This window comes from Fringilla coelebs, assembly GCF_963513975.1.
Source record: "Fringilla coelebs genome assembly, chromosome: 5".
NCBI lineage: Eukaryota > Metazoa > Chordata > Aves > Passeriformes > Fringillidae > Fringilla > Fringilla coelebs.
In genome coordinates this window covers 62,596,692-62,614,431 of record NC_140033.1, presented here as the reverse complement: position 1 = coordinate 62,614,431, position 17,740 = coordinate 62,596,692, and the positions used below count along the sequence as shown (strand labels likewise).

Below are 17,740 nucleotides of genomic sequence, written 5' to 3'. Positions count from 1 at the left end.
TCCTGCAGACATCTCTGACTACCCCTTCCTCCTTTTCTTCTGGCAAGGAGTGGGTTTGGTTTATATTTTAAGCTCCTGTGTCGTGCCAGCTTTGATGGATGTGGAGTTCACACAAACCCCATAGGCTACGGGGTAGCCCAGGGTGAAAGAAAGGAAGAAGAAGCTATCAGTGCAGTCTCACACAGCAAAGACTGGGACATCTTCACCCATTCTGCAGCTGAGGAGAGTGAGGCTGATGTGGCTCACCTGGAGCCACGCTGCAGCAGAATGCAACGCCAAGAAGTGAGGCTGGTTCCCGTAGCAGCCCACTACTCTAGCTTTCTCTGCTGCTCTTCTCCAAGACTTCTCCAACACTTCTCCAACACTTTTCCACATCTCCTCTTGTGTCTCCCCCTGCAGGGAGGCAGACTGGGATCAGAAGCATCAGTAGCCTTGGAAAGCAGATAAGGTTCTCCGTCATAAAGAAGGCAGCAGTGCAGAATTACCATGACCAGAAACATGTTTTAGTAAAATATGAGACTTCCAACTTGTGCCTAGAGCTGAAGCCTGAGGGTCACCAGAGCTAAATAAAAGAGGGACAGGAAACAAGTTCAAACTCTGTGCCAGCTGTCATCGGCACGATTGCCCTCCATGTCTGGCCTGGACTTCCCCAGTGGTCCAGCTGAAGGCAGGTCCATTTCTTTCCAAGATTTAGCGATGGTTAATCTCGGGATCACTCTCAAAATGAAGCAGGGATGAGACGGGAGCAGGTTTTGCTCCCTCTGCTGTACATACTCCTCCAGTGCCATCCCAGCCCACTTTTGAGCCCTCAATCACCTCCACCAGCCCAGCGTGGCACTCCCTGACACATTTAAAATGTATCCTCAGCTTCATGTTGCAAACAGAATGCTAATGGAGCGTGAGACAGCTCTCCTGTAGTTTCAGGCATTTTTCAAGGGAGGGAGAAAAATCACGCAAAACGCTGAAGATACCTTGCAAACAAAGATGGCCCACAGGAGCCTGGGGATCACATCCTCGGCAGCAGAGCCATGGCCATCCTGCTCCATCGGCTGGGCAGCGTGGGTTGTTCCCTGACTGCTTTTGTCGGCCAGCGTAGGCACCCGCAGCACCCCGAGACAAGGGCCAGGCTGGCTGGAGCGCTTGGCTCGCACTGAAATCCCCCAGTAAAAGTTACCTCTTGCCTCGTCCACGAGACATCAGTGGGAGTAGCCGGGTGTTGAGCCCTGCTGCGACCAAGTGCTGCGGTGGGAGAGGTCTGGGTGGCACCAGCAGCAGCGAGAGGCAGCGTTTGGGGGGATCAGCAGGAACAGCAGGCACAAAGGGAGCTACGTCTTCACAGGTTCCAGTTCCAGACTGCTCATCTGTAAGGAGCTCCAGGCAGGCAGATCCAGACGGCTGTTAATGCAGGATCACAGCCCGAGGTTTTGTTTCCACCTTTGCCAGAGGCTTTGCATGAGTCTCAGCTTCCTTTGCCTGCGTAATGGGTACCTGGTGACTGACCTTCCTTTGTAAAGCTCCTGTCAGGCAAAGGGGGTTCCTGTGCCTTCACCTACAGCTTTCCTCTATGCACCGACAAAAATGATGCTCGTCGGGTTGGTGCTCCTACAGCAAGAGCTCAACCGGAGAGAAGGATGATTTAAAATTAAAAAAACCGGGGGGGTTGGGGGGGGGGGGGGGGGGAGGGAAGAGAGGGAGGGGAAGAATAGGCTGTCAATCTCAGTTAGTAAACACTTCTTTGATGTGGTTCCTATTAAAAACAAAACAAAACAAAACAAAACAAAACAAAAACACAACCTGACTCCTAAAAGCAACAACGTATGTTTATTTTAGATGCATCCGCTAAATATTTACACTGCAAGTAAGCTAAATGAAAAAAAAAAAAAGATAAATTGGAACTTTTGTCAGTGAACCAGATTGTGAAATGCCTAGAGGGAATAGAAGATTTATTTGGGGAGAGGGGGAGAGGTAGGAATTTTCCATGCTATTGTAAAGCATGAGCACAAATTATATGATCCCCACAGCCAGTGAGTTGCAAAGCTTCAATCAGCTGCCTTTTTATTTTTTTCCTTTCCTCTCTTTTCTATAAAGAGGAGGGGGGGAAGACAGAAGTGTTTCACCAACTTCTGTTGACTGTTCCTTTTTTCTCCTGATTGAAATGTGTTGTTAAACAAGATCCCACATAATCTCAGCAGAGGGTTTCTCTCGCTCGCTCCCGCTCCTTCTGGGAAGCCGCGATCGGTGCCATCGGCGCTTGATTATTTGCAAACTCCCTTCGCTGCTTTTTTTTTTTTTTCCTCCTTTTTTTTTTCCTCCTCTCCGTCTCGGTCTCCGTCTCCCTCTCTCTCCCTCCGTCTCTCTCTCCCTTTCTCTCACCCCCAGTGCAACTTTTGCAGGCGCCCCGGAACACGCAGCCATGCCGCGCTGAGAGCGGGGGCACGGCGCCAGCCCCCCTCCTTCCCTCCCTCCCTCTCCTTTCCTCCCTCCCTCTCTCCTTCCCTCCCTCCCTCTCTCCCTCCCTCCCTCTCTCCCTCCCTCCCCAGCGCCGCCGTCCCGAGCCGGGGGGGCCCCGCCGCCCGCCGCCCCTGCCCGGCCCCGCGCCTCGCCCCGGCCCCGGCCCGGCCCGGCCCGGCCCGGCGCCGCCGCCCCCCGCCCGCTCGCCCGCCCGCCCCGGCCGCGTCGGAGGGCCGGCAGCGGGGCTGGATGTGCCCGGCTCCCCCCGCGCTGAGGTGGGCAGCGATGCAGAAGGCAGGCGGCAGCTTCGCCTCCGCCGAGAGACACCCGCTCAAGATGGCAGATGTGTGTTGAGTTTGGGGGGCTGCGATCTCGCGTCGTTCGTGGCGGCGTTGCCATGAATAACAGGCGTCCTTGCACCGATGGCCCCCATGTACGAAGGTAAGCCCCGGCCCGGCCCGCCCCGCCGGCACCCCTGGCCCGGCCGCAGCGGGGGAGGGAGGGGGGAGCAGAGGGGGTCCCCGGCCGCCCGCTCGCCGTCCCCCCCGGCCGATGTTGCGGGGAGGTGGGGGGCACCATCGCCCTACCCGGCGCCCGGCGGGAGCGGGGCGAGGCGCGGGTCGCCCCCCGGCTCTGCCGGTCCCCGGCCCCGCGGTCCCGGGCGCTCGGTCCCCGGCGGGGGGCGGTGGGTGAAGTCCGTGCCGGTGCCGAGCAGAACAATGAGGTGGACGGAGCTTGCCTTGCGCCTCCGTGTGTGTGTCTGTGTGTGTGTGTGTGCCTGCTGCCTGCCTGCCCCTCGCCGCAGTTCGCATTCTCAGGACCGGCTACCCCTCTCCGTTCGCCGGTTTCACAGGAGTTCCCCCCGCCGTGGCTCCTCTCCTCCGAGGCGCGGGGACTCCGCGGGCACCGGCGGCGGGGGACGGGGCTGCTGGAGCCTGCTGTCAGCTCCTCTGGCTTCTGCTTCAGTCCAGCCCGGGCTGCGGCGAGAAGCCCAAGTACCCCAACTTAGTTTCTTTCAGGTTAAAAAATCACAATAATTATATATATATGTACACATTTAAATATGTGTGTATGTATATATACGGCTGTGTGTGTTAGATCGATGTGTAGTACAGAGTGTCTGTTCAAAAAGAAAAATTCGGAGATGTATCGAGGTTAATTTAAATCCCCTCGCGACGCATTTACCCTTCCCCGTCACCCCTCCCGGCTCGGCGCTGCCCGGGGAGCGTTACATAAAGCGGAGGGACATCCCCCGGCGGCCGCGCCATCCCGCCTGGGGGCCGCACGGTCCGTGGCGGCGGAGACCCGGGCGCGGAGGGGGGCGGGGGGGGGCGGCACGGGGACACGGTACTTTCCTCCCCATGGCGAGGCCGGTAAAACTTATCTGAGGAAGAAATCGAGCCCGGGCTGCGGCGCCCGCGCGGAGGGCGCTCGGCGGGCGGTGTAAAGTTACCGGTGGCCCGCCGGGTTATTTCTGGGCAGCCCCGGGCTCACCCGCTGTTCGGAGTTCGGACCGCGCCGGAGGCGGGCAGACAAAGAGGAGCATTTTCGTCAGCGCAGACAGCACAGCCGGCCCTCCCCGCGCTTGCCGCGGCCGGGCTCGGGACCGCCGGAGCGCGGGGACGGCGGGGAGCCGGGGCCCGCGGCGGTGCCGGGGTCGGTGCCGGCGGAGGGGCCGCGGCGGGCCCGGGGTGCCGGTCGAGGCCAGCCCGCGGCGGCGCCCTCTGGTGGCCGCGTCGCGCCGCCGAGCGGCCCCGGCCCCCGGCCGGGCAGCCCCCCCTCCGCTCCCCGCCCCGCGCCCGGGCCGCCCCCGGCGCCTCCCCGCCAGCGGGGCCCCGCCGCGGGCGGGGGAAGCCCGCCGCCGGCCCCCGCCGCGGCGCGGAGCTCGCAGCCCCGGCGCGTACCTGCCCGGCCCCCGCCCGACGGCCCCCCGGGGCCGGGCCTGGCCCCCCCGCGGTGTGACCGGGCCGGTGAGGTTTGGCCGGCATCGCACCGTCGGCCGCGGAGCCCCCCCAGCCCCTCCCGGGCGGGCGCCGCCGGCCGGGGGTGTCATGCGGCAATTGCTCTGAAGTTCGCTCCTCGCCGGGCCGCATCCGGCGGCGGTGCGGGGCGGTGCGGGGCGGTGCGGTGCCCCTCGGGGAGCGGCGGCGCCCGGCGGGTCCGTAGCAGCCGGGGCGGAGGGGCCGCGGGGCCTGCGGTCAGCCCGGCCGCGCTCCCCTTCCCGGCGCGCCGCAGTAGGCGAGCGCCGGCACGGCCGCCTCCCCGGAGCCGGGCAGGGCAGCGGAGGGGAGGGGAGGAAAGAGGAGAAGAGGCCTCGGCCACAGCCGGGGCGAGCAGGGCTCCGGCTTCTTCCTGAGGAGGGGGCGACGGTGCCGCACCGGAGCGTGCGGTGGAAGTTTAGCGGTTCCTTAGAGCATCCTAACTTCAGCGGCGCCCCTGCTTCTGCCTGACTGGAAAAAGAGAGCAGATGGGGAAAAATGCCCTGAAAGTGACCCGTAGAAACAAATTCTCCGCAGCAGATACGGACGGGTCTGCGGCCAGGCTCTGCAGCATGCCTTAAGCCTCAAAATAGGTGAATATCCTAAATGGCAAGAGCCGGAGATAGCGTAAAGGCCGATAGAAATTGTTTTATCTCTGTTGTGTTGCTGTATGCTTGCGGGTTAAATTGATGCTGAATGGCTTCGAGGGAGGTGGAGGAGGGGTTAATGATTGTTTTTCGCCTCCTAGTTGCCATGAGAGGTCCTTAGAATTCCCTGCAATATCGCAGTGCATAGATAAAAACTTACTTATCGCAGAGGATGCAATTTCCTCCTTGGAGAGAGGCAAGGACTGCCATCCTCCCCTGCCAGCCTCGCGTTGTGTGCGTAAGCAGCTCGGTCTGCAGCCCTCCTCTGGAGCATCAGGTAGAGTCAGGGCACTGAGAGAGCACAGGGACCGAGGGCTTGGATCGGCTCTGCGACGCGCAGGAACAGCTCTGCTCCTGCCCTCGGCCGAGCTGTCTCGGGTGGCACACATGCATCCCCACCGCCACCACCGCAAGGCAGGCGAGGGGAGGTGAAACCGTATCCCCGCCGTACCGATTTCAGAACATAGGCTCTTTGACAGAAAAAGCACCCTGGGAGGAAATGTGACACCTCAAAGGCCTTATGAAGTGGTTCCAGTAGAAATTGAAGTGAGTGGTAACATAGAGCACACGCAGAAAGTCACCCAGCGTTCTTGACGTGCAGGTGAGCGTGGTGTGTGCTTGTGCAGAGCAGCTGGCTTAAATACCATTTCTGGGAAGCAGAATGGTGCCTCACCTGATATTAATAGGCGAGGCATGATAAATAAGTGAGTATCTGGTGTGAAATCCTCTCCCACACACACTGTGCCAGGAGAATTTTCCCATTTGTTTTAAAGAATTTGGAGGTTTTGCTCTTATTTTCTCCTCTCCTGGGTTTTTCCTCTTTTTTTTTTTTTTTTTTTCCTGGGTGGTGGACAGCTTAGCAGTAAAATGAAGGACATAAAAATATAACAAGTGAAACAAAACAGAAGTAACATTGCTGTGCAATGTTTGACCTGGTTTTTAGTTTCGTTTGTGAGCTGTACAAGGAAATGAGTTGAGTTTCAAAGCAGACCTCATCAGCTGTAATCCTGCATGGCCTCTGCTCCAGACCTGGGGCAAGCTAGTGGCTGCCATCCTTCGGAGCACCAGAGATGTGGCTTCATCAGGAGTGGCTGTACTGGCTTGGTGCAGAGGAGCTGAATGGCTCGAGCCAGGCAGGAATCTGGTTCTCTGGACCCTCTTCTAGGCGGTGTTACTCTCACCTGTGCACTCACCTGGAGATGTTTCCTACTGTACAGAGAACAGAGCCAGGCTCTATGGTCCGGGGGCGACCCCAGTTTAAGAGGGGGGTTTGCCAGACAGCACAGGCTGTGGGTGGATTTTTGCCTAGGATGGGTGTCTCCAGCGATTTCCTTGGCGTCTCATACCTGGCATCCTTCACAATTGCGTAAAGAGAGGTATTTATGTGTATTAACCTTTATTTTCTAAACAGTGATTACCTCTGTTTTGGTTTTGTTCCTCTTCGCTTAGCTCCTTACTTATTCTTGACAACTTTGTTGCAATTCAGGATGTATTTTTAGCAGCCACATCGGTAGTTTTCTATGTGGGTGGCTCATGGAATTAATCTGGGTAATATTTGTAAATTGCACCTCGCCACCGGTGCGGCTGCTGGAGCTGAGCACAGGCAGGGACCTGCCTGCACGCTATCCTTGTCACACGTGGGGCCGGGAAAGCTGGAAAATCTGACCCTGTACTCCTCATGGATCAGATCCCATTTAATGCTAGAAACAGGCCAGCCCTGCTGGGTTTCGAATGCATCCTTAAATCTCACCAAAGCACACAAAACTTGCTCATCAGGGAGGTGGCCCCAGTGAGGCGGAGTAAAGGTCTTTACCCCAAAGTTCATGCAGGGAGATGATAACTCAGAGGCACTTCCTGTTTATGAAATAATAACCAGAGCTAAAGCTATGTCAGTGCTGGGACTAAAAGCCTAAGTTTTTATTTGCTCAGGATATGGCTATAGCCAGGATAACAGGAAGCCCCCTCCAGTTAAAATTATTGTTCTTATCATGCTGCTGTGTCTAGTGATTGAACAAGTTTGCTATGTAATAGGTGAAAAATGCTATTTTATTTTCAGAAGGGGAAAAAGCATTGCTGGGCAAAGAGGCAACCTCAGTTACTCACCGCAGTCATCAGCCCTTGGACTCTGTACAGTGCATTTCTCTTTGTGGCTGTAACAGGTGGGGAAGACCCAGTTGGCTTCAGCTGGACACCTCAGCTGGCCTAGGGAGTGAAATAATTTTCATTTTTCCATCACTAGGTTTCCCCATTTGCTCAGTGGTTGTTATTTACTACCCAGTTTTACATTGTGCTGTGAGACCACTGGATTTGGTTCCATCCAAACAGAGTAAGAGTTGCCTGTGCCTGATGTTCCGTGTAGGTTCTTCTCCTGATGGGGAACAGCCTAGAGACCTCCTTGATGCTTGTGAGGCTTTTGAACTTAAGCTCAGCCCTGGGAAGTTGGACTGTGTATTTGGAGATAGGTAATGGACTTGGGTGGCTAAATGAATAAGGCCCGATTTTGGCCACATCACAGCAGTAGTGCATAAAAACAAGTGAATATTTAGTCAGGAGGACAGTTGGGATGACAGGATTGGTGACCTGGGCCTGGAAGTAAATCCCTGTCCTGATTGTGGCCCTCACCAAGTGGGTCCCAGGTGGTGGTGTTAGAGCTGTCCTGCCAGATGGTGAGGTCAAGGAAGGACAGTCACCTTCTGCTCAGACCATGCTAAGACACCAGTATGAGGCAGATGAGACAGCTTCTTCTAGCTGCAGGACTCAAGGCAACTGTGATAGTGTGGCCCATGGGCAAGACCCCTGAGAAGAGTTTGCAAGGGCATTCAGTGGTTGGCTTACAGCTGTTGTGGTGTCCCCATCCCTGTGTCTGTAGTGAACAGGTAGGCTAATAATGGTTTGCTGGTTGTTTTTTTTTTTTAAGGTTCAATGCTTTTCCTCTCTGATCCCAATTTAAGAAAGATATTTTCAGGTCTGTGCCTAAATTTAAGCTCACAGACAGTGCTGCTGACTTCATTAGGATTGTTTATGTCTTTAAGGCTGGCCTCACGCTGGAGTACCTTTCTGACTCATGGCCTCTGTCGCCTAATCACTCCATTTATAACATGAGGTTGTTTCCTCACCCTTACTAGGGAATCTCTGCCCTCTGAATGTGAAATATTATTTATAGGTCTTTCTCTTACTTTTGTGAGGATAACTGGTTGATAACAAGAAAATTCAACATTTTTAGAGAAAATGTTTTTTCTTGAGCTGTTTACATACCCTAATGAGGAGCAAGGTAATTAACTGGAAGCCTTCTCTTTTGAAACTATTTCCCCTAGCAGTACAGAACTCTCTTCTTTTGAAAATAAAAGCAGATCATAATTTCACTCCAGACATGGCATTTAGCAATTTGTTTGTCGCGGATGAAGAGTAGAGGCACGTTACTGCTACCCCTCATTTACAGCACGGAGTGCCCCTGATTACTGCCTCATTTGGCCATACCAGCAAACTGAGGTCCATCCTCAGGAAAGCACAAGTGTCTCTATTTTGGGACCAATCCTGAATTCAGGTAGCCTTTAGAATCAGGTAATTTTGATGGCAAAACCACTTCTACTAAGACTTGCCCATGCACATGAGTGGAGGAGCAACCTCTGTCTCTGTAGGCTGGCAAAAGCATTTCCACGTCTCAAAATACCTGGGAAAATCCACAGTCAGGACTAAATTAAAAAGCTGTCTGTGCCGTTAGGATTTGTTTATGGAATGGAAGTAACAATAAGCTGTAACAGTGTGTATTTTTACAATGCTGTATATGTTCAAGGCACTGTATGAAGAGTGGCTGTCTGATCAGGTCACTGACATAATGATGCCAAAGAACAGTCTTTTGTTTACTCACAGGACATGTGCAGAATAGCCAAAGGGAAGCATCTTCAAGAAGTGAACCCCTTGAGCTGCTCCTGAGCTAGATTCTGATACAGATCAGCAGCAGTGTCAGTGAAACCCAGGGAGCTACACAAGGGGAAGCAGGGTCTGTATGTGATGAACATTAGCCTGTCTGTGTTATGTTCTGGAGTGAGAGGGAGTTTCATGCTGGGTAAAGGATGCCATAGTTTGCTGCCTTGGTTTTCTTCAGCATCACCACTGAGTGGGACATACATTTGGAGAAGCTGAGGCTCATTCTATTTACACGTTGTTCTCTGTCCTGCTCACCTTCCAGGGGCTGTGCTGACGTCTGTCTCTGGCAGGACAAAATAAGAGCAGTCACGTCCAGCTCCTTCCCTGAAAAGCGGGAAAGGTCATCCCACAAGGCATTGGTATTTTCCAGAGATACTTGGGAAACCATGAAGGGCAGCTGCCTTCTCTGTTCTTTATGGATTTCAATCCATAAAAGTGCTAGCAAGATCTGGAACAGTGGTCTTACCTGGCAGAACCCTGCAGGCTAACATCTCCTTTGGTCCTAAAGGCTGACAGCTTAGGCTCTGGACTATGCTGAAATGCCAAAGAAACTTACTTCTCACCAAAATCATTTAAATCATAGGAAATGGGCAAAGGAACGATTTTAAAAAGTGTTTCAAAGCAGAATATCAAATGACTGTCCATCATGTTCTTTAACAGGCTTGCCCAGCATATTCCCCATGTATGGACAGTCCACAGCATGTCCAGGCTGTCATCGTTGCCCTTTGCTTTGTCACCTAAAACATTTTACCCCCTCTGTAACTCCTCTCTGCTTTGCTTGCTCTGATTCATTGTCCTTTTAACTGTGGGTGTAGGAAAACTGTTCCTTTGTCTTTGTCATGTCCCTCCTTTGTGTTCCTTAGGCTAAAATCATATCTTGAACACATTCTCCAGCTCTCTTTCTTGTATCTTTTCCCCTTCAGCTCTGACCATTCTCCTGGTTCTCTGTGCTCCCTTCAGCTGGTCCATCTCTCTCTTGAGTGGCGCTGCAAGAGCGCAGTGCTATATTTGGGTCCTGTGGAGGCCAAGGAGAGCAGAAGTGTTCCTTTGTGTCTCTTACAGTCAGTGTTCCTATTTGGTTTAACTTCTGCATTGGAACATTGTCCATCTCTGTGCACCTTGTGATGTGCTGTGGCTCACAGATCCTGTCCAAGAAGACTGATGCTTCATGAACCATTTTCTATCCTGTATGTGTGGAGGCAGACTTTCCTACCTAAGTGTGTGATTTTTGATCTGTCCCATTTCAATGTCATCCTGTACCCTTCACTTTGTCGTGATTGTTTTGAATTATCTAATTCCCCAGATTTTGCAATCCTGCTTCGTCACCTGCCAATTTAAAAAGCGCAATCTCTGCTTATTCACCACTGTAAGCTTTGTTGTCAATTCTGCAGTCCCAAGTATAAAGTACAGAAGAGAAGAAATGGTTTCATGTAACCCAGAAAGAGAACATTGCCTACAAAATATGAAAGAAACTGGAAAACACACACAACACTTGGCATTGTTTTCATACCTATTCTTTTACTCTATTTTGGTGCTTTTAAGGTGTTCCTAATAGCAGTTGAATTTGCTGTGCCAAGCAAAAGCAGAACCTTACTGTACTAGGCAGGACATTGACATGAAGGAGTAGATAGTTACCACCCCAAGGTTTGCATTTCATATAGATCCAGACACAGGAGGGTGCATCATGCAAATTGCTGGGACACTTTCAGGAGAGGAAATCAGGATGTGTGCGTTTCCCACAACATTTGTGACAGAGGTTGCTCTGGGAAAGGAAAGGGTGGGCTGAAGATTGAGAAGGAGTGAGTCAGTAGGTCAGGAACAGGAGGAGAGAGACATGTGGGGAACAAAGATGAGGGCGACTGTAACAGAATAGAGGGAGATGATCCGTGGGATCTTCAGGGGCTGGCAGGCTGGCAGCCCAGGCTGGCAGGAACGGAGCATTGAGTGAAATGCTGAAGATCCCATCTTGGACTGTTTCTGCAGTTGCCTTTACTGACTTCAGTCTCTCCCACTCTCTTCAGACTTCAGTCTCTCCCAGTTTTTTTTCCCCTGGAGTTGTCTCTAACACCTTTGGAAAAGAAGGTAAGGACAGGAGACACTACCTATATCCTAATGCTCACGGGCAGAACAGAGAGTCTCTCTGGTGATTCCCCATCTGGGGCTGACACCAGAGGCAAAACTGATGCTGTGGCATTCACTAAAAATCTCTGATCCCACTCACCATGCTCAGGAAACTGATGGGACAGAGATTATCTGAAACACCAGCACTTTTCATTGATCTGAGATCCTTGTGGTTTCCTTGTTCTCTGCCATTGCTCTTCCCATGACTATGGTGTCTATGCAGGACAAATCTGATGTGCCATCCTCCTTCCTCCAAAATTCATGTTGAATTTTCCCTCAGCCTGCACATGATGTATTTTAGGACGTATGTGACTGCCCCATCCTCTCTGTCATCATGTCTGCTCTACTCTCACCATCAGTCAGGGTGGCCAAAAAAAGTTATGAGCATGGAGACCCAGTCATCAGCACCTGAGCTCATGGGTCAGAACCACAGGTGCATCCTCCTGCACGTGGGTGTGCATGGCCTGGAGGCTGGGCACATCTCAAGCATGTGAGGCTCAGCACACTGTTCTCTCTAGTAGCATGTCAGGTATGTCAGTATGTTTGGCAGTGAGTCTGCAAGGTTGTGGTCTTTCTCTTGGGTAAAGAGAGCAAGAAGAGCTCTTTTTTTGCTAATAGTTTGGGGTTAGGTTGTTTCTTTGCTACTGGATGTGATCCAGTGGATTCAGTATGCCCTTGCACAGAGAGGAAGCAGCAGAGAGGAAACAGTCTAGGAGGTTCCTGGAGTGTGTGGAAGATAACTTCCTGACACAGCTGGTGGGTGAGCTGCCAAAGGAAGGCTCCCTGCTGGGCCTGTGTTATGCAAACAGAGAAGGACTTGTGGGTGATCTGGTGTTTGGAGGCCGTTTTGGGTACAGTGGTTGGTTTTCAGTGCTCAAAAAGTGAGGAGGAGGCTCAGCAGAAGGGCTACCCTGGACTTCTGAACAGGCAGTCTCTGGCCTGTTTTGGAGACAGATTGATAGAGTCCCTTGGGACAGACCTGAGTGACAAAGGAGTCCAGGAAGGCTGGATGTTCTCCAAGAAACAAATCTTAAAGGCACAGGAGCACTAACAGAAAGACATTGAAGTGTTGGTGCATGTCCAGAGAAGGGCAGCAAAATTGCTGAAGGATCTTCTGTCCAAGACTTAGCAGGAGCAGCTGAGAAAGATGGGTTTGTTTAGCACACAGAAAAGGAGGCTCAGGGGAGACCTTATCTTTCTCTACCACCACCTGAAAGGAGGCTGTAATGAGGTGGGGGGCAGCCTCTTTAAAAAGGTAACAAGTGACAGGACAAGAGGAAACAGCCTCAAATTGTACCAGGGAAAATACAGATTGGATGTTATGAAAAATTTCCTTATGGAAAGGGTTTGTCAAGCACTGGAACAGGCTGCCCAGGGAAGTGGTGGTATTTAAAAATCTCTGGAGGTATCTAAAAGATGTAAAGATGTGGTTCTAGGGGACACAGTTAGTTGTGCACTTGGCAGTGTTTGGTTAACTGTTGGTCTCATTATCTTAGAGGTCATTTTCAACCTAAGGAATTTTATGGTTCTGTTTATTTTTGCTTAAGGACATGAGGGTTTTTTCTAATTACAGGTTGTAGAGGTATACACAGGATGGGGAATAGCCAGCAAGCTCCTTAACTATTGGCTGCATTGATGGGCTGTTCACTTCAGGAGGGACTGTTTCAGCAGATGATGGAGCAGCTTGATGGAGACTTGGAATCTAGCAGCGATACTCAGAGAATATCCAGTCCCAGAAAATTTGCTGAACATATCAAAGAAAGTTTGTTTTTTTCAGGAAGGTCCTTTAGCTTGCCCAGAGTATTTTTACTTCTAGGCAAAATTTGTAAGCATTCTTTATTTTTAAAGTGTGGTTTATATTCTGCTCTTGTCTGCAACAACTCCAGCACGTCGATGTATTTATCTTTTCCTTGTTAACACTTACCATTCCTGGAACATCTCCTGCTCAGCAGCTGTTTGTAGGTGGTTTTTTTTTTCCTCTCCCATCATCTTGTACCTTTCCTTCCTGTTCAAGGCATCTATAAACCTCTTGTAATGACATCATAGCTGTTTCCATAGCAACAGATTATGATACTAGAACAGAGGATAATATCAAACAGGAGGAGGAAGAGATAAATTATGGTGTTTGTGTGCGTGTGTCTGAGGGCTTGATTATATTCCTACATTTCTTCCAAGGATGTTGTCTGTCTAGCTTCTTCTCTGTTTATCTTACATGCCTTTTAAAGGTTAGGAAAATGTGAAGGAAAAAAAGATCTGGAGGTCAGAACAATACAGACGCATATTTTTGATGGTCTCTGTGTAAACCTAGTAGGCTGAGATTTATTTTTTTACCTCTGGTAGCTCTCCTCTGTCTCCTGAGAGTAGTCTGGAGAAAACTTAGAGACACAACAATCCCCTGGTATGGCTCCACTTTTACTTTAATTACCAATTATTCATAGCCACTAGCAGCTGGGATCTGAAGTCAAGGATCTCTGTGCTGCAGATTTTCCAAAAAATGGACAACTCTGACATGGCATTGCCCCAGAGAAAACACAGCTGTATTTGAGAAGGGATGTGTCAGGTGCTCAAATCAGCCAGAGGTGCCATGGGGAGAAGAGGGACAAGTATCCAGAAGGGTATTAGGGGGACTGTGATCTCTAGACTGTTTCAGCCTGCCCAGAGAGTGGTCTGAGCCTCATCCCACGGTAAGCTTTTCACGGTGGTGTTTGTGGAAGAGCTGTGCCAGGATGAGTTGTGGGCTGGTTTTTGACCATCTGTGTGGTTCTTCCATGGCTTTGGGCTATCCCTCTGTCAGGAGCTGACAGCAGCAGGATTGCAGAAGGGTGAGTGTCCATATTGCTCCATATGTATGATGGCAGGAAGGCTGTTTGCTTAAAGCAATAGGCTGGAGGAGAAAGTCCAGCTAAAATACAGGGTGTTTTATTTTCTCCTAGGCAGCATTTAGTGTTGACAAATTCCACATAGATTGGAAAGGATTTTCAGCAGGTCTCTGATTTACCTCCAAATAGTGGTAATTTCCAGCCATCATTGCTACTTTCCTATTTAGATGTTAGACTTCAAAAGCTGGAGAAAAAAAATCCAAGAAAACCGTCTTTGATATCCTCATAGCTATGTGTGTGTGTGTACAACCTTTAATCTTCCTCTTGTGGCAGAATTTCTGGGGAGTTAAATAGTCCTTAAAATACCTGGAGTAGAGTTGTCTCTAACTGGAAAATCTCTAGTGACACACTTGAGCTCCTTAGCACTGACGGACAGAATTGATCCCACCTTGAGGCACCGTGGTGCCCCGGGGAGGAGGGAAGTGGAGAGATCTGAGCACAGCAGTGCCAGGTGATGTGTCAGCTTACCTTGGCAACCCAGCTGGCTGGGGCAGTGTGCGATGGTGTTCTCTCCATTATGGGAGTTCACCACACCATGAGCCCTGGGTCAGCAGAGGAGCAGTGCTGGGATGAGGTGATCCTGCAGCTCCCCATGTGTCAGTGCACAGGAACTTTCTGGTAGCGGGGCAGGCTGCTGCTGTGCTTGCTGGTGATGCAGAGTGAAGTTTTTGGTCGAGCTTAGTGTTGCCAGGATGGAGAGAAGGTGGCAGATCACACGAATTGCCTGAGTCACTCACACTCTGCAAGGCCATCAGGAGTTAGAGCTGTACAGAAGGCGTGAGAGCACACAAGACCTTGGCAGGAATTAGTAGTTAAGTCACCTTAATGGAAGCTTATTGGGAGCCAGTAGAGACCACAGAGGGCTGGTTGGGTGTGCTTCCCCTGCAAGCACCCACATGGCACACTAGGCCCAGCTTCAGAACAGGCTGACATTGTCCTGTGGGGAGCACACTGCCACAATCAGGCTTCATGGTGATGGAAGTTAGGGAAGTGGCAACAAGGTCCTTTGTGGAGAGATGAGAGATCACAACCTTTTCTGTGAAACCAAATTAAAACAAAAAGACAGCTCTTGGCTACAGCCAGTTTGTGGATAGCATGGGCAAGCCAAAGACCTCATAAATCCTCCAAGTCTACAAAGAAACTGGGGATCACATGTTTTCATGGCTACAATAAAAAAATTTCTTCATCTCTTCTAGCACAATCAGTGGTACCACCAGAAACCTGCCTTCCCACCTAACTCCTGCTCTTCATTCTTTCAGCAGCAGAATACCTGTGTATTTAGCAAGTGCAGATAAGAAAAGAGGTTGCAACCCCCATTTTAAAATAGCTGCACCACCTGGAAAGGACATGTGAGACCCAGACACAAGCATATCCCATTGATGATGACAGCACTTCTCTTGCAGTGTCATTTTCCTGTTGCTTATCTGAGGCTGAGAGCACCTGTGCAAGGAAAGTGCACCTTGCAAAAGTCTGTGCTGCCGGAGAGCACGTGCGAGTCAGAAGGGACAGCAGGTGCTGTTCTTGAGCAGTGTATGCGAGAGCACAGGTGGAAGAATGTCTGTGTGTACATGTGTGTATGTGGGACTCCTTCCATGTGTGCAGGCACCTCTAGGAGCGTACACACGTGTTTGGTGTGGCTTCATCCCCTTTTTCTATGGGAGACAGCATGGGCCTGATTCTCCTTAGTGCTGTTACACCATTTTTCTAACAAATTGTATTTGTAGCAGAGCTCTTTTCCGCTGCAGTGAATGAAGAAGGGAGATTTATTATAAATATAAATTAGGCTTTGTGTGTGTTTGTGAGCTGTCACAGCCTGTGCAGGAGAAAATATAAACAAGGTGAATGCAGGGTGTTTATGTGGAGCGATGCTGTGGCAGAGTATGTGTTGGCAGGAGTGCTGTCTGCAGTCTCTGTGTGAGGGCTTGTGTTACCAGTGAGTGTGGAACACTGTAAATCACAGTGTGTTCAGGAGGGGACACTGCCACTCTGTCTGTAAAAGGCAGGAATAGATTTTTTTTTTTCAAGCAATGTGACTTTTCAGGCTGAACAAAAGGGTTACTAGAAATCCACGCTTGAGAAAAATATCATTCCAGACATTCTGATGGAGGATGGTCTGTAATCCACATCCACCAGCTCATCTCTGTCCTGATGCAGAACAGCAGCACAGAAGGCATCTTTGATGCACCTTCTCCCAGTGCCAGGTTTTGGTGTCCCAACTGGACCAGTTCTTGGATATGTCTTCAGCTCTGCTACTGCATCTCAGGTCTATCTCTATATCCTCAGTTATCTAAGACTTCAGCCAGTGGTGGGATGTAACTGGGGTCTGTATGCAAGTACAGTATCTCCTGAGGAATCTGTATCCCTTCAGATGTGTTTACTGTATGTAAACTGTATGTTTACAATGTATCTAATGTAGGTGAGATTACCTCAATAAAGGAGCTGTATCTTTTCCAGTATCTCTGTCGGTGGGCACCTGAATCCTGGCTTTGTGCATGCTCAACCATGAACTCAAGATACAGAGTGTGGAGTTCCCTTCTTCAGGACTAGGCTTGGCTTAAAAGTTATTTCATGTTCCTCTAAAATCACTGCTGTTTCCCGGAGGAGCACTTGAGTCATTACCAATCCTTGCATTTCCTCTCAGCCAGGAAGGGTTGAAGGGGTTTCAGGAAGAGGATGCTTTACAAGGAGACGTCTGCTTTCCCTTGCCATGCCCTGTTGCAAACAGACACAGAGATTCCTGCCAAAAAGCTGCTGCCTGTAGAAAATAAAGTGCGAGGGAAAAAGAAGATGGGATGTGAGTGAATGGCAGGAGAGGGCATGATTTCAGGTGGGGGTGCCTGATGCTTTTTATACCATGTACAATAAAGCAGATGCTTGTGGCAGCACTGATGGTGAGCTAGGAAGTGTGTTTCCTAGCCACAGTTGTTACATGGCATCACTGGAACAAGTTGCAGGTCATAGTTTTTCATGTGGGTTTTGTTGTGGTTGGTTCTCCTGTCGTTCTTGCCTTCTTTTATTGCAGGGCTTGTGAAGGGGATGGGGCTTTTATTCTCCTGGTGTGTTTTGTGTCCTTTCTCCTTTTCCTGGCAGCTTCTAGCCCTGTGCCACCCCCTCCTCAGCCCAGCCCTGTCATATTCAGGTGTCCTTGCTGAAGGTGACCAGCCCCCCTGAGGTGCCCTGTATCAAGAACATGCTGACTTCCCGTGGGAGCTCAGTGCTGCATGCCAGGCATCCCAACCCAGGGGCTGGAGGGGTGGGGACTCTGTGGTCACCCTGGGGCTCAGGGTGAGCCATGGGGGACCAGCAGAGATGTGGAGGAAGAAGAGCACAGGCTTGATCACGGAAGTAAAACATTCTGTGGTTACCACAAGATGCTTGCTGAAAAGATGGGTACCGGGAGTTATTTGGCTAGCTGAGGCAAGGGAAGCAGAAGTTTGTCCTGGAGATCTCAGCCCTCCTGTTTTACTCTCCAGGGACATGGGAAGGGTTGCAGGGATCAAGGTGATCCCCATCCCCTGCTCAGGGTGTCTGGGTGGATGGACTGCCTGCCAGGCTGCCTGCAGGAACTCGTCCCCTTTTCAATGGGAAGTGGCAACCCAGCAGCACATGAGAGCTGTGAAATCCAACCCTGTGTTGGGACAAGCTTCACTTAAGCCCCGTGTAAGCCCTAATTTGAAGGCTTAAAGGGAGCTGAAGTGTGACACAGTGCTGTGTCTGAGCTTCACCCTTCCTGAGC

The 17,740-nt window shown here is 51.0% G+C and overlaps 1 protein-coding gene across 2 annotated transcripts in view; it reads left to right on the top strand.

The window, feature by feature from the left end:
- Window positions 1-1,928: 1,928 nt before the first annotated feature.
- The window catches only part of HIPK2 (homeodomain interacting protein kinase 2), a 127,680-nt gene continuing 111,868 nt past the window's right edge, over window positions 1,929-17,740 (top strand). For both annotated transcript variants that reach the window (XM_084206429.1, XM_084206430.1), the window contains exon 1: window positions 1,929-2,892. In XM_084206429.1, the coding sequence (XP_084062555.1) occupies window positions 2,874-2,892 (19 nt within the window). In that variant the 5' untranslated portion in view covers window positions 1,929-2,873. The remainder of the gene's footprint in view (window positions 2,893-17,740) is intronic.